Consider the following 17,132-nt stretch of genomic DNA (forward strand, 5'->3'; position numbering starts at 1 on the left):
GTCATCATCAGGTACTTATATTAAAGTTATTCTTCATTACCCATTCAAGCCGTCTCCAGCCATTATTAATTAGATTATTTTTCGAAAGTTTTATTACTTCTGAAAAACATATTATGTACCAATGATGAAAATCGATACACTATTGTCCAAAGCCAGCCATATGCAACCAAATGTTTTATTTATCTTTGTGATTTAAATTTTCTTAACATTGCTTTAAAAAGGAACTTAAGTTTATTTCTCCATTCTATTGCAAAGAATGATGATCCCCATTTTGCGCGGTTACTGTACTTTGAGAGCTTGAATGATTACTGAAAAGAGTTGATGTCGTTTGTCTAATTCTGCTCGACTCCATGACACCGGAAGCAATGTGTAATTCTTTTTAAAGATTATATCAAAAAAGTTAATTTAATTGGTTTTGGAGTTGACACAATATAAAAATTATAGTAAAATAACCATACATAACTACTGTTCAAACTCCGGAGTTCATTCATTTTATAACGAAATCTAAACATAGGCCATTATGCTTCACGGCAAAATAACACCGCCAGATGTCCTTACGACCTTAAAACGGCCTAACAACCCATATAAATCAATGGTCTACGTGCTCAACGAAACGATGCAAGGAAACGGAAATCGTCGTGATTTCACATACAAGTGATGTCGCAAATAAACTGCAATGTCAACTGTGAGGTCTGTGGATGGAAGGGAAACATGGACGATAAAAACCAGATGGCCTAACCTGGTTATTATATGTCCCCAGTGTGAACTAGGCGACAACTGCAAGGCATAATGGGTTAAAATGATGAATATGTCGAATATTGCGACCTGCCAACAAGATGGTAGGTTTAAGTTCATCATAGTCTCTCTGTTCTTATCCGGTTTAACATTCGCTTTCTTAGTAAAGCTTTCAGTCTTTCAAGGTTTTCGTTACTAATATAAAAAAGCTGGTATGTTCATGAGAATTTCAGTTTCCTAAAAGTCGTTTGACCACGTGATACAGATATGCATATTTGAACGTTAAGTTTGAGCACAATCAATCATTTTGATCGTTAACAATTTATATGCCTTTTGTTACTCCCTTTTAAGTCTTTGTTGTATTCTTTTCCTTGTAAATTAAAAAAAAAAATGTTAAATGTTTTCATTGGTGAACACAAAAGTTTGATACGTTTAGAAATTATCTCTAAAACATTCCAGTTGTTAAATACAATTAAGACAGTAAACTTCAACCACAATATCAAATCTAAACTAACCGCTTATCTTCTGGTAACGTAAGGATAATCAAAACATAATACTTGTCTAGGTGAAACAGAAGGCTTAAAGAAATCGTACTTTACAGGTACACCATAACGTATAATAAGATTACACTTTCTCTAAAGACTTTGTTGTTTGCTCCATAATTTCGTCCAAAGCTACACAAAGGGATATTTGGGCCTAATCTTAAACTGGTATACAACAGTTTGCTTGGTTGTTTTTAGAGCAAACCCACACTAGGCTATCTGCTGTGTCCACTTCACGAAATCGAACCCCAGATTTAAGCATTGTAAGTATGTATATAGTTATCGCTGTCCCACAGGTGGACTATATACAAGAGAGAGAAAGCAGCTAGTTAATAACATCCGTCGCCAACTCTTGCGCCACTTTTGTATAGATCGAATAGTGAGATTTGACCGTCACTCTTATGTCACACCCATGGTTTTAAAGTGCGGAACAAGTTTTTAAGACAACAATTCTCGCGACGCACGGCATGGCCAGGTAGTTTGGGCGTTTGACTCGCAATCTCAGAATCGCAGGTTCGAATCCCCGTCCTACCAAACATGCTCGCCCTTTCAGCCGTGTATGTAACGGTCAATCCCACTATTCGTTGGTAAAAGAGTAGCCCAAGAGTTGGCGGTGGGTAGTGCTAACTAGCTGCCTTCTCTATAGTCTTACACTGCTAAATTAGGGACGGCTAGCGCAGATAGCCCTCGTGCAGCTTTGCACGAAATTCATAACAAACAGACAACAGTTCGCGAACCACGAATCCTCAGGTTCATAATCCAGGCCCACTATATGTATAGCTTTGTAAGAAAATTTGTAACCAAACAAATAAAGTGGTACTCTACGAATAATACAGTACCACAACTGATGAAAGGTCAGAGTTGCTTACAAAAATATAATAAACATGTTCGTTTTTTTTTCTTTCTAAGAATGCTGATGCAAATATGAGTGTCACCGGTGGGACAGCGGCTAGTTTTCGGATTTATAACGCTAGAATCAGGGGTTCGATTCCCCTCGGTGGATACAGCAGATAACCCGATGTGGCTTTGCTATAAGAAAACACACAAATACGAGTAAAAAATATATATTTAGGAAGCTGTTAAAAACCGGTAAAACCAGAGGTTAAACAGCGCTCTCAGAAATCTTGCCCCTTATATTACATCTAATAAATCATTAAATATTAACATATCTTATTTCACCTTGTAAGATTTTTTTATACCAGATAAATCTATTGCAAGATGTAAACGCAGGTAAATCCTTGTTTCTTATAAGGCTACGAAATTATAGTGGGGGGGGGGTCTCAATTCTAAACAGTTCAGATATATGGACTGAAAATCATGCACACTATAAACTCGGATAAACATATAATTCTTAAAATTACTTACACTTTTGAGTTCAAAATGTGGAACAAACATTAATTCTTACTCAAATATTTTATTTTCAAAATTATTTAAAAACACACCTTGATGACGTCACCCTCTTCTGTTCCTAAAGCTGCTACTGTTTTTCCATTCTGAAGTGTTACAGCAAGAGAAGTAATTTGGCCATCTACATGAGTTCGAAACCCACCCAAGACACTGTCTCGTCCTTGGATGAAAGAGTTATATCCGGAACCACAAAAATTATCATCTATAGGAATATTCTGAAGAGAAAATACAACAAACAGAAAATTTGTGATAATAGTTATCAACTTTAGTACATAAAATATCCAAATATTTTTAAACATGTGGCAAAAATTTCTTCTTTAAAAAGTATATATATATATATATGTTCTTTAAATAATAAACTAATTCTGCACGTGCAACCAAACGTTCAGTATTCTTAAGTTATTATTAAAATATTTTGAATTAATTTAAGTATAAGATGAAAGATGTAGACACAAATACCAATACTGCATTACGCCAACAGTATTAAGAGGTCAGTTAATAGATTACATTATATAAAATAGGCTATTCGACTAAAAAAAAAAATCAGACGTGGGTTATTACACATACAGTTTATTTTACGAATATTCGTGTAAAGCTTTTCAAGGGTTATTTGCGCTAACCATCCTCAATTTTTATTTGATAAACTAGAAGGAAATGTACACTAACTAGTCAACAGTACCCACCGCTAACTCTTCTGTTACCCTTGTCTGACCGAGTAGTGGGGTTTGACTGTCACCCTTATAGCGCATCCACGGCTCCAAGGTAAGGGGCGCAATTGTTTTTGGAAGTTATGTGACGAGAGCGTGAGATCCACAGATCCATAGTCCATTACTTTAATCACTAAGCTACGCAATAGATACTATGCGTTTTAAAACGCTAACCTAACTTCGAAAAATTTAATATTATACCTTATATCATGAACGTTAAAAAAGTTCTAATACTTACCACTTTCTTGCAAGAGTTACGTCTTCCGTGAAAAACTTCTAACAGTTGGGTCCGATGATCTCCTTGGAAACATTGTCTTATGGCAGTTGTAAAAGAACTAATCACATGAGTCATGGGAAATGAACAAAGAAGAGAACCCTTCGATTTGTCTACGGTCTTGGAGTAGCCGTTTTTACCACGGCTAAAAGTTACAAACAGTACGTCTTTAATGTGGTTCAATTTCAAACGTCGCTTCAGGGTACTACCAACTTGCCCAAGAAAACCGGTGGTAGCGATGTTGTATTGATCCAAACCTCTCTGGCACATTAAAGGGAGTTCTATGTACGAGAAGAATGTCGAATCGTTATTGCAAATCCTGGCTAGACGGGTTTCATAATTGTCTGATATTGGAGACATTCGCTGAGTTGTTAAAAAATACGAAAAGCTCCCATAACTGAACCCATAGATATACTCAATTCGATAATTCTTCTTGTATTTTGTCAAGAGGTCCACACCTGTGTGGGAATAATCTGTTTTCGAAGTATACTGGAAATTCACAGAGTTAGTAACGACGTTGATTATTTTACTGGATACTGCCTCGGGTCTCAGTTCTACGGGTCGTCCATCATAAGATGATGCAGAAAACAATACAGAGCCTCCCACGGGTCTTGGTACAAAAAATGCAACGACAGACCCTTTACTAGCGATGTAATTGATTGTTTCATTTCTGTGATTACTTCCTATCCTTTTACTTCTTAGAATGTCAGAAGCAGGATACATCGTACACATACCCTGATTAAGAGTTCCACAGCTTAAAAGTAATACAAAATTCGGCTTATCATAGTTCAGAACCAGAACCTTGTTGTCGTTATCAGATGGTAGACGTGTTTTATTGCATACAAATGGGGGTGGTAAGCAGAATAAACTGTCGAGTTCAGGTCCAGTAGTAGTTTTTTGTAATAGAGTAAGATTACGATCAAATTTGTAGAGGTAATTTCGGCCACCAACAAAAACCTCACTGGTGTTCTGATGAACAACAACTTGGAATACTGGGTTGGTCGAGGTAAACTCTTTCATGTGCCGAATGCCTCTACCATTTGGAGTACTGGAGCATAGAATCAGCTCTACAACTTTTAGAAAAATTAACATCCAAAAATTTCTTTTGAAGGAATAACAACTACTATTCACAAAGTGTTTCTTTAAAACTTTTGTCACAGTCATTTTAAAAATCGTTTAATTAAACAACAAGAAACTAAATTTCAAGATTTGGAAAATCCTTTGTAGTCGACGAGTGAAGATTTCAGCTTAACATCTTCTCAAACCTATGAATTCTTTCATCAGATTCTCAGAGATGGTTCAAAGCACTTGACAACGCCAGTTTTAAAGGGCCCACCAGGGCGGAGCTTTTAAAATATTTTAGAATGGTCTAGACTTAAAACATTCTCAAAGTCCTCCACCTGGCGGTAAACCTAGTATCAACTGTTGGAGGAGTCCCAACAAAGTGCAGAGCGCCTCTTCTGGCAGTGCTGACTGATACAACACGTTCTGGGTGTCGATAAGGTCCAAGGACTTCTTAATAGCGGAAGCTGGTAAGGCGGAATTCGACAACCCACGCCCCCAACTTTCTAAACTTTTCTTCTGGAGCGGTATGTCAAACACACACACAATATATATAGCTATCTCGTGCGTTAAAGTACCTTTTTTTTTATCATATGCATTCCACAGGCCTATTGGGATAAAAGAATGAAGAAGAAATTAATTCATTGTGTTTGTCGTATGATATACTTTACAAGAGTTGAAAAGATTCAGGAAACATGGCAAGTCCATTAAAACAGGAAGTAATGTAGAAAAATGAAAACACTTAAAATGTTAGTTAACTAATATACTTAAGATAGAATTCATTTCTGATATATAATGGAAGCCCGACAGATGGCATGATATATTTAGTTTCCTTAGGCTTAATAAAAGCACAAGTTTATAGCTATCCACTTATTATTTTCTGACATCCACGAAGTATTGCTTTAAACTTCAAACAATATTGACCCTTCACTACGTTTTACATGCAATACAACATATTAGAAATAAATTATTTTACATTCAAAAGACGGGTAACCTACTTAAGAGAAACGTTTAATAGTTAAGTATTAAGTGGACATACTATAAAGAAAGTAATTTCGTTTTGGATAAAGACTCACCAATACTTAATACACGTGTTTTCTCAAAAATGTTTAAATAATGCTAACATTTCTCAACTAGTAGAAATACTCCACGTTCTTATCTTCAGCACTTCGTCGAAGCTCTCATTCAGTAGCTAAAAGTTTACTTTGTAGTGTACTCATTACGATATCATCGGACTAAACAATCAGCCAGTCAGTAACTCTCGATACCAGTACAGCAAGTGATGTTCTTCCCAACAAAGCCAATCAGGTTTTAAGGATTTTAATTTATTTATCTACCACAATTGGCCCTCTAGGTCAGTCACTGCATTTTCTTCTCTAATGGTCGTCTATATAACATGTATATAATCAAGATCAAGTGGTTATTCTAGAGAACGGAATCCAATCTCACACGACCTTTACTGATCTGTGCTGTACTTTTGAATTCCTTAGTTTGAAGAGCGTTGTCTAATCTTCTAGGTGTCTTGAACGAACGTCATAAAAGAAAACGAGTTTGTTTACTGTTTGCAGTCCAAGTAATTTGATTCGCTTTCAAGTACTTGGGCGTGTTCATAATTGAAACGTGCTGAGTATACTTACCACTTGCAGAAAAACAAAACAAAAAATTTATTCATTTATGTTGTCTTTCAAGATTTCAAATATTGTTGGTATAGTTTCTAATTTTAATAATCGTACACTACTCAACAGAGCAGTTTATTGCTTTAAATTTGATCAAGCAAAAGTTAACATTGAAAGGGGGCAGCAGTTGATAGATAAATTTGTGCTTAACTATATGTTTGTTTATGCAAAATATTTATTCTAATTCATTGTAATAGTTGAAATAACACGGTGCATACTGCCATTTTCCAAACCAATGGATTCCATATTCTTAGCCGCGTCATTTTAAGATGGAAACCGAATAGTTTGATTCTGCAAACCGACTCATTCCATGCCGTAAACCGATTTGTTGAACGCTATAAACCGACTCGTTCCATACTGTAAACCAACTCGTTTCATGCTGTAAACGAATTCGTTAAATGCCATAAACCGATTTGCTCCATGCTGTAAACTGGCCTATTTCATGCTGTAAACCGGTTTGTTCCATGTTGTAAACCTATTTGTTGAACGCTATAAACCGACTCGTTCCATACTGTAAACTAACTCGTTTCATGCTGTAAACGAATTCGTTAAATGCCATAAACCGATTTGCTCCATGCTGTAAACTGGCCCATTTCATGCTGTAAACCGGTTTGTTCCATGTTGTAAACCTATTTGTTGAATGCTATAAATCGATTCGTTCCATGCTATAAACCGACACATTCCATGCTGTAAATCGATTTATTAAATGCTATAAACCGACACATTCCATGCTGTAAATCGATTTATTAAATGCTATAAACCGACTCGTTCAGTGCTGTAAACCGATTCGTTAAATGCTATAAACGGACTCGTTCAGTGCTGTAAACCGATTCGTTAAATGCTATAAACCGACTGATTCCATGTTATAAACCTATTTATTACACATCCTAATCCTTAATTATCTAATCTTAAAGCAGTTTCTTTCATGCTCTTAACTAGTTTGCTTCATGGTATAAGCCACGTGGTTCGATATATTAAATCAGTTCGTTAGATATTTAAAATAGGTTTTCTTCTGTTTGAAAGTGTTTGCGACGTTCTAAAACGTTTTGGGAGAAAGCAACTCTTTATACAAAGACCTATCTTGTGACGTCATAGCTGTTAAATGAGAGCTTTTATCTGATAGCTTGATGGATGAAAATTACCAAACATATGCCTCGAAGATTTTTTGTTTTGTTGGTTAAACACTTAACAGACACTTCTGCTTTAAAGTATGTACGTGTTTATTAACATACAGAAGCTTACTATCACTCAGAGAACAAAGGACCGTGAAAAATACTATTTATAAAATTTGATGAAAAAATTATTTACCAGTTATTCAATAACGAATTTTTGTCAAAATCATAAAAAAAAAGTTGTAATTAAGGCTAAGTATTCTGTAAGTTACTGTATATTCTAAAGTTGCTTAACTCATAGGTGCAAGCGTACTGAAGTGTTTAAACAATTAAGTTGTAACTAAGGCTAAGTATTCTGTAAGTTACTGTACATTCTAAAGTTGCTGAACTCACAGGTGCAAGCCTACTGAAGTGTTTAAACAATTAAGTTGTAATCAAGGCAAAGTATTCTGTAAGTTGCTGTACATTCTAAGGTTGGTGAAGTCACAGGTGCAAGCCTACTGAAGTGTTTAAACAATTAAGTTGTAATCAAGGCAAAGTATTCTGTAAGTTGCTGTACATTCTAAGGTTGGTGAAGTCACAGGTGCAAGCCTACTGAAGTGTTTAAACAATTAAGTTGTAACCAAGGCTAAGTATTCTGTAAGTTGCTGTACATTCTAAAGTTGCTGAAGTCACAGGTGCAAGCCTACTGAAGTGTTTAATTAAACAATTAAGTTGTAACCAAGGCTAAGTATTCTGTAAGTTGCTGTACATTCTAAAGTTGCTGAAGTCACAGGTGCAAGCCTACTGAAGTGTTTAAACAATTAAGAAATTTTTTAAACACCCCTACTCCCTCTCCCCGTACTTAAGTGTTTGACGCTTAACTAAGTAACGGTCGATGATTCCCAAAGAATGCGTGCAACTGTAAGAGAGCATCTCAGAACAATACCCATAATGCCTCAAATGAACAGTACCTTGCTCAGCCTTGTTCCAGTCCCTTTAATTATCTTTGAATCAATAAAGTACAATAGAAGCGATAAATTCTATCTCCAATATGTATCTTAAATTTTAGGATAAAATTTTATATGCTTAAAAAAACTAGAGTTGTATTAATCTTTTCTCACGAAGCTTTAAGTAGCTCAATCAAAAGCATCCAATACATTAGGAGTTTGTTTTTCTGTGTTATTCCATGCAGATCACGATGCTGTAAAGTTATAATAGCGCTGTTCCTAGTGGAATAATGACAACGCATAGGGCTTTTCATAATACTTTCGCGTCTCGTGCTTGTCATGCAGTTCTCCATGAATTCAAGTGCTTGCTAATGGAATAATGACAACGCATAGGGAAATTCTGTCATTTGATATAAACTGAACATTATTTCAGGTGTTACATGCTAACGTAGTGTTTTTAGCCTAAAAATAAGACTTTACAATTATTTTAAAGCGTATATATAGGTATTAATTTACATAGAAGCACATTACTACATGGTGAACTGCATGACAAGCACGAGACGCGAAAAGCCCTATGTACTGTCATTATTCCACCAGCAAGCACTTTACTACATGGGGATCTGCATGACAAGCACGAAACGCGAAAGTGTTATGACATAAAATCCCTATGCGTTGTCATTATTCCATTAGCAAGCACTTGAATTCATGGAGAACTGCATGACAAGCACGAGACGCGAAAGTATTATGAAAAGCCCTATGTATTGTCATTATTCCACCAGCAAGCACTTTATTACATGGGGATCTGCATGACAAGCACGAAACGCGAAAGTGTTATGACATAAAATTCCATTTAACAAAGCATAGATACCTTTCTGTATAGGTTCTCGAAGAAAGAATAAGTTCACCTACCTTTTTACTGTTAAAAATGTATTACCCTATACTTCTTATCTTTTGTGTAGTATTTGTCAGATACTCCCTGGCTGACATTAACAATCTCCTTATTAAATAAGAATTTGTACCATTCAAGGCTGTTGCACGTTTTACACAACACGTGCATTTCCTCATCACAACGAAAAGCGGAAGCGCCAAACATTACGAACAGGAACAGGTCCCAAACTTCCTGTCTCAGAACTCAACCTTCCTTTGCTGGAAATGTGCAAAATAATCAACCAATGTGTTTATCGCAATTACTTCCATTCTACCCAGAACCGCCCCCTAAAAACACGGCTAATTTTACGTTGTATCCATCATGAAAACAGTCAGTATCTCTGGACCTAAAACACATCATATGCATTGATATAATTTATTAACATCCAATGTAAATATCTTCGACCAATTGCGGTTCTTGAAGTGACGTTTGATGTTGTCTCCCAATAACGACCACCTTATATTAAAAATAATTTCTAGCAGTGACACTTTCTTTTGTTAGATATAGTTCAACAACGATATGTCGTGATGACTCTCAGTTCGAACAAGATAAATAAAAATACTGGGAATTTAAGAACCTGCAAATAGGGATCGTACAAAAAATAAAGAAACAAGGCTGGAGATACTGTAAACATTATTTATTCAAACAACAAACCTCTATTTTGGCTCCATGCTGTTGCCTAGAATTGCATTCTGTGTAACTAAATTCTCTCTCTATATATAATGCATAGAAATGGTGCAAATATATGCCTAAATTAAGACACGATACCCGCTTAGTGCATGTGAAATTTTACCAGTAGAAAAGCAGCCTTTTCAAATAAAATATATATACATCTAAAACATCGCTTTAACTGAACCTTCGTGTCTTTTGAAGTAATTATTCTACAAATGTATGTAACAAAATTTAATATTATGTGTACTGATTTTTTTTTACTCCTTCACTTCATATATAATATAGGGGTTGGCTCCCTAAAGTCACTGATTGTATAGTGTACAAAGCATTGAGTATCCAGATCCAACAGTCATCTAATGTTCATCTATTATTGGCTGATAATTCCTCTTTCACTCTGTACTTAAGCTTTTTAAAGGAACACCAGATATTTGTATGAAAGCTAACTTTAAGGGGTAATGATAACACCGTTTACACTAGAATTATGATGTTTTTTAGCTTATGTGAAATATAGAAGAAACAAATCGACTTTTCATACTCCTACGACCTTCGCAGTACCTTATTTAGTATTCTACAAAAGGTTTGGGTACAATATAACAAGCCGTTTTTGTTGTATCCTGGCAAGATAATAATAATAAGAAGAAGAAGAAGAATCACAAACGAGCCGTTTTGAGCCGATTTTCTTTTTCTTGTAAGTCTAACTACATACATTTTTGGGCATTTTCTATAGGTGTACATCCTTAGCAGCAAGTTCGTAGCCAGGTCTGGAAGTGTGTGTGTGTGAAAGGGGGGAGGATCTTTTGGGTCCAAGGTGGAACTCGATTCCTGTGTAACTTTAGTGCCCAAGAACGAAAAAAAAAATCTCCGAAATATGTAATGGTTCCTTTACTCTCGCTGCAAATAAACATTTCTAGTAAATTATCTCTGATAAGTATGAAAATGCTAATTCCGTATGTATGCACAGCAGTGTTACTAAAGCAATTATATAATGAGAGGCCATCATCAAAGAAATAAATAAAATACATGTTAATAGGCGAGCGGAACTCCGGCAGGAGTGGGGGGGGGGTCGTTTGCATCGAACCCCTCCTGGCTACGGGCTTGTTAGCAATCAATAGTAAATATTTTAAAGTTTTGTTTGAACAGAATCTTTAGTGTTTAAGATGCTTTTTGCTTGAACGAACGTTCTATTAGGGTTTTGTGCAATTCCTTGCAATCCCTATTATGAATCACTATCGCAGTTCTTGATAAAAGTCAATCTTTTCTGTGCGACATTAAAGATTGGAAGTTAGTTTTATATAAGCATTTATGAATACACGTCGTGACATTAATAAATCCACAACGCTACATATTATGACATGTTTCCTGTGGGTTAGTTGCTGCTAATGAGATTATGTAATATCTTGAACAGTTCGCAGTACGGAATAAAATCCGTTGTACTGTGAAACAATATCAGCTTTAATTAACCATGTAGGCGTTAATAGTAGTATAAGCTACCTGGGCTGTTCCTACCATAGCAATCGAAACCTGAATGGTAGTGTTATTAGCCTCAGATTATTTAACAGACTGTATTACTTCACATCACGTAATATACTATATTACTTCACAGCGCTTAAGAGACTATATTACTTCGCATCACGTAAGAGACTATATTACTTTACATCACTTAAGAGACTGTATTACTTCACATCACTTAAGAGACTATATTACTTCACATCACTTAAGAGACTATATTACTTCATATCACTTAAGAGACTATATTACTTCATATCACGTAAGAGACTATATTACTTCACATCGCTTAAGAGACTATATTACTTCATATCACGTAAGAGACTATATTACTTCACATCACGTAATATACTATATTACTCCACATCGCTTAAGAGACTATATTACTTTACATCACTTAAACTACTGTATTACTTCACATCACTTAAGAGACTAGTCTCTTAAGTGATGTAAAGTAATATAGTTTCTTACGTGATGCGAAGTAATATAGTATATTACGTGATATGAAGTAATATATTACTTCACATCACTTAAGAGACTATTACTTCACATCACTTAAAAGACTGTATTACTTCACATCACTTAAGAGACTATATTACTTCACATCACGTAAGAGACTATATTACTTCACATCACTTAAAAGACTGTATTACTTCACAGTAATATTACTTCAATATATAATTTCCCTAGTTTTACAAACTTGTGTACCTACTTTTCCATGTAGTAAATAGATTTCTCTTTATGATATTAAGCACCAATTAAAACATTATATAGAAAAGGGATTATGTTTTAGTTTCTGTTTTAGAATTTTCGTGCAAAATTACGATAATGGTACCTGCGCACAGGCAACCTTACTTTTAAACTGACGGAAGCTAGCTCTTGAGCTAATCTTGTCTGATCGGTCAGCAGAAAAGCTAGCTCTCGAGCTAATCTTGTCTGATCGGTCAGCGAAAAGCTAGCTCTTGAGCTAATCTTGTCTGGTCGGTCAGCGAAAATCTAGCTCTTGAGCTAATCTTGTCTGGTCGGTCAGCGAAAAAGCTAGCTCTTGAGCTAATCTTGTCTGGTCGGTCAGCGAAAAGCTAGCTCTTGAGCTAATCTTGTCTGGTCGGTCAGCGAAAAGCTAGCTCTTGAGCTAATCTTGTCTAATCGGTCAGCGAAAAAGCTAGCTCTTGAGCTAATCTTGTTTGGTCGGTCAGCGGAATTTAGTCGTCACTCTCCAGTGTACTAACGTCCCAAAAAGGCAGAACGAGTTATTGCAGCAACGGGACGCAAACCATGAATCCCCGCATTCACAATCTAAGCACTCTATACGCTAGGTCACGCCTAGCTCATGAGTTCATTACCTACTCATGAGCTGAAATGGAAGCGTAGTTTAAGATTTGAATGCATTTTTTAAATCGATTACCGACGTGTTTAAGACAAATTAACTTAGTTATTATGTCCGTGAAATATAAATCTAATTCTTACAGATATTACAATTTATAATATTTATTAACGTCACTGTTTTAACAAAAGTGATAGATGCTAGAGGTTTTCTCGAGCTAACTTCACTAGTGCACCCAATAATATAAAACCTTATTTTGAAATACAATTACCTCTCATCTGGAATTAACAGAAATTTATAAAATTAAGAGTCCAAATCTGTGGGAGTGTCTACAGAATCATCTAATTTTGACAACTACAATGATGGTTTTTTTTAATTACTGTTGGTTATCTTGTTTCCGAACAATAAAGAGTACAGCAGTAAGTGCTTATCAAACGCTTTTAGAAGCTATATTGAACAGAAGGAGTGGCTGAAGTAATCCAACAAAAACAACGGACTGATGAGAAATTTACTACCAGCTTCCCTGTTCATCGTCCCTCGATAACGAAAACAATAACACCGTCAAAAGTGCAACTACCAGGCCATATTTAGTTTCAAGACACTAGAAAACCAAAAATTGATGAATGAATGTTTAGTGACATAGCAAGGGTTCCTTCTCTCTCGTTTTCAAGAAGTATAAGCGATTTTCTGTTCGTTCTTTTATCAACAAAAAAGGAGAATGCCTGTTTGAGGTCAAGAAACGTAGCTGATGATACCGAGGGGTACTAACTTGTTTATTATTGTGGTTCATAATAGTAAGTTAACGCTAGAGCTACACTGTTATTAATTTTATATAAATTACTTATGTGCCAACACAACCAGCGGAGTTGGTATTCTATCGTTTCACACGCTATAATGTTTCAAAAAATATTTTATTCAAGAATGTTTACACGTTTTCCCTTTCAATCATTATGTTTTCAGTGATCTCCGAACGGTTGTCGCGAAGGTAGCAACGCGTATAAGTGAGTTATAAACAGCTGCTACATACACGTGGACGGTGTGACACTACCGTCGAATAAACAAGTTTCTGTTCTAAAAGCACATGGCCTGTGTAATCCGAGAGCGTGCACGGCCATTTTTATTTTCAATTATTTTTTCATGGTTTCGAAAGAGGCGGCATTTTGCTTTTTCTATAGAAACGCTATATTGGTAGATGTGAAACTTAAGAATCATGCGATAATGTGTACAAGCTGAAAGGAGGCAATGTTTTGTCTTTTAAGTATAAGTTTTGTAGTCAGTTGCTTGGAGACCGCAGGCTTCATTTAATACCTAAGAGAAGGAGCTCTTCTTCGTCGTTATGGTTTCTTTTGACCAATCACACTGCCGGGAAACAAACTCTAATACCACACTCGAAATAGTACCTACTACATAAATAACGACAGCAAAACATTTATAATGTTTAGACTTCTGAAGAAGAAACCTTGAAATATGTTTAATGACCTGGCTATATTGGATAAAGAATAAGCCACTGTCCAGAGTTTAAAACTGGACTGAATACTATAAATAAGGTTGTTTATCTAACATGAGTTGTTGGACGTACAGACATTAAAACTTGTAACTTAGTAATATCTTTTCTTCATAGATGTTGCATCTCATCACTTTAGTATCTATTAATCGTCCTTTTATGCACGTTTGTTTTTATTAATTTATCTTATCTGAATACCACACAATATCAGTCGCCCATCTCAGTAAAAAGTTCCGTAGTTAATCATATAAATGTTATGAAAAATAATTGTAGTTTCGTCTTTTTTTAGTAATGGCGTTATAGCAGAGAGAAATTGACGGCTTTAGAGTTGATATAAATTTACTTCTTTGTAGTAGAGAAATTGACAGCTTTGTAATAAAGAGAAATTGACGGCTTTGCAGTATAGAGAAATTGACGGTTTTACAGTAGATATAAATTGACTTCTTTGTAGTAGAGAAATTGACGGCTTTGTAATAAAGAGAAATTGACGGCTTTGCAGTATAGAGAAATTGGCGGCTTTGTAATAAAGAGAAATTGACAGTTTTACAGTAGATATAAATTGACTTCTTTGTAGTAGAGAAATTGACGGCTTTGTAGTAGAGAAATTGACGGCTTTGCAGTATAGAGAAATTGACGGCTTTGTAATAAAGAGAAATTGACGGCTTTGCAGTATAGAGAAATTGACGGCTATATAGTAGAGAGAAAGTGACTGATAGTAGAAAGAACTGACTAGTTTACAGCACAGAGAATTTGACGGCTTTATACTACAGAGAAATAACCATCTGTAAAAAGTTAAACTAAATAGTTTTGATTTTAATTGTAGACAGTTTTAAAACTTTGAAATTCACAAACGTCAAAAATTTTACGCGCTTTTTTAATTCTCTTTTTTCCAGGACGAGTGACTTGTGATTTGAATAACTATTTCCATGTGTATTTTATACCTTATCAGATAGTTCATATCTCTAATATTATACATATCTTGCATGTACCTAAGACTAAATATAAAACTAACTTAACTGGTGGAATGTATACAGTTCTGCTTAAAAGGTATTTATTGAACAGGGACTAGCTATTCCGAAGAGGTCAAAAACCTCTGGTAATTTGTTTTAGAATATAAATTACTATGCTTAGTTGACATACCACGTGTATTTAATTCAACGATAAATATTATGAATCAAGAACCTAGTTTCTAAAAACGGCTTCATCTCTAGTCGGCGAGTAACATAAGATTAAAGTAAATTGGTTGAAAAACTTACAGAAGTATCATATACGTATTAATATAACCTGGTTGATTTAATTTCATGATGAGTATCTTTTTCACTTAGTCGAATAGCATAACTTCAAGGGAACATGAATAGGCTGTGATAAACCTGTTTCAAGCAAAGTTTCTCATTTCAGAGACTTTAAACAAGAAGACAACTTTATTTCACGAAATAAGCGGATTAATATGTTTGGAAAAGTGAACGTAACTCTTCGTACAAAATAAAGTGTTTCCTCTGTTTAATTTCAAGTCTAAGAAAAGGCAATTGATTGAGACAGCACGAGTCAAATTACAAGGCGGAAAAATCAGAACAACCGATATATAAAGAAATCCATGTAAAAGAAACTAACTTAAAACGGGAACAGCGAGTTTTCAAAAAATTGGCTATATGTTTCATAACACTTCTAAATCTATACGATTCTGTTTGAAATCAAATCGTCATAGATGTAGACCTGGTATCTTCTTTCCTTGATAACCTACTTAATTAAAACTTAAATATATTTTTTAATACTGTTATTGTATATTTCTGTTAAGTAGTTAAAAATAGTTAAGTAGGTTATTGTTTTATTTAAATTTAATCTAATGGAAACAACAACATTTTTGGCCACTCTACTAAAGTGAGTGTTACCTAAAGGATAATTCGATTTATGTTAAAGTGTGCCAAAGATTAACGTTAGAACTCTGACCTCAAATGTATTGAGCCCTTGGGGATTTCTATAATTTAAAGCATTTCCAAAGCGAAAATTAATAACCTACTTTAATAAATTCTTAGTTTGAAGGATTTTACACTTTTCTCGTCACCCAATCATATTGGAAAGTTGGAGTGTGTTAAGTAATAACTTTCTATGGAATTACAATGACCTATTTTGTTTTGCTTAAGTTTAAAGGTTAACAGTTGTAGCTGAAGTGTATTTAACTATCCGAAGTCTGTTTTATAGTAATACTTAGAATTGTGAAAAGTTTCAAATTAATTATACAGTTTTCTAGTCTTTTATCATATAAATAGTTACCAATATTGTGATTGTTTGTTACGCTTCGAGCAACGCTACTCGAAGGATATCTGCGCTAGCCGTCCCTAATTTTGAAGAGATAGAATAGAGCGAAGGCAGCTAGTCAACACCACTAGCTCTTGGGCTAGTCCTTACCAACGAATAGTGGGATAGACTGTCACATTATAACGCCCCCTGTGGTGCGAACAATTGAAAGATTAATGATAAAATAAATATTTATTGTGTGCGATAAATACTTTTTTTTTATTTGTGTGTTTCAGCGTCAGAATATATTCACTGTTTTCACACATGACGTGATGATGACATAGGATCTGTAAGATTTTATAATATTATTTATGTCACGAAAACCCAGATCCCATGAAACCATATTTAGGCCTCAATAGTCCCCCACTCTTATATTTTGGGCCTGGCATGGCCAGGTGGTTAAGGCACTCTACTACCAATCTGAGGGTCGCGGGTTCGAATCCCTCTCCCACCAAACAT

At 35.1% G+C, this 17,132-nt stretch overlaps 1 protein-coding gene across 1 annotated transcript in view; it reads right to left on the reverse strand.

The window, feature by feature from the left end:
* Positions 1–17,132, reverse strand: part of LOC106467419 (hepatocyte growth factor receptor-like) — a 75,006-nt gene that overhangs the window by 44,030 nt on the left and 13,844 nt on the right. The window contains exons 3-4 of the mRNA XM_022395598.1: positions 3,630–5,335; positions 2,720–2,899 (exon numbers count right to left, since the gene is read on the reverse strand). Coding sequence (XP_022251306.1) covers positions 2,720–2,899; positions 3,630–4,829 — 1,380 coding nt within the window. The 5' untranslated portion in view covers positions 4,830–5,335. The remainder of the gene's footprint in view (positions 1–2,719; positions 2,900–3,629; positions 5,336–17,132) is intronic.

The sequence above is a fragment of the Limulus polyphemus genome, unplaced genomic scaffold (genome assembly GCF_000517525.1).
Source record: "Limulus polyphemus unplaced genomic scaffold, Limulus_polyphemus-2.1.2 Scaffold2607, whole genome shotgun sequence".
Lineage (NCBI taxonomy): Eukaryota > Metazoa > Arthropoda > Merostomata > Xiphosura > Limulidae > Limulus > Limulus polyphemus.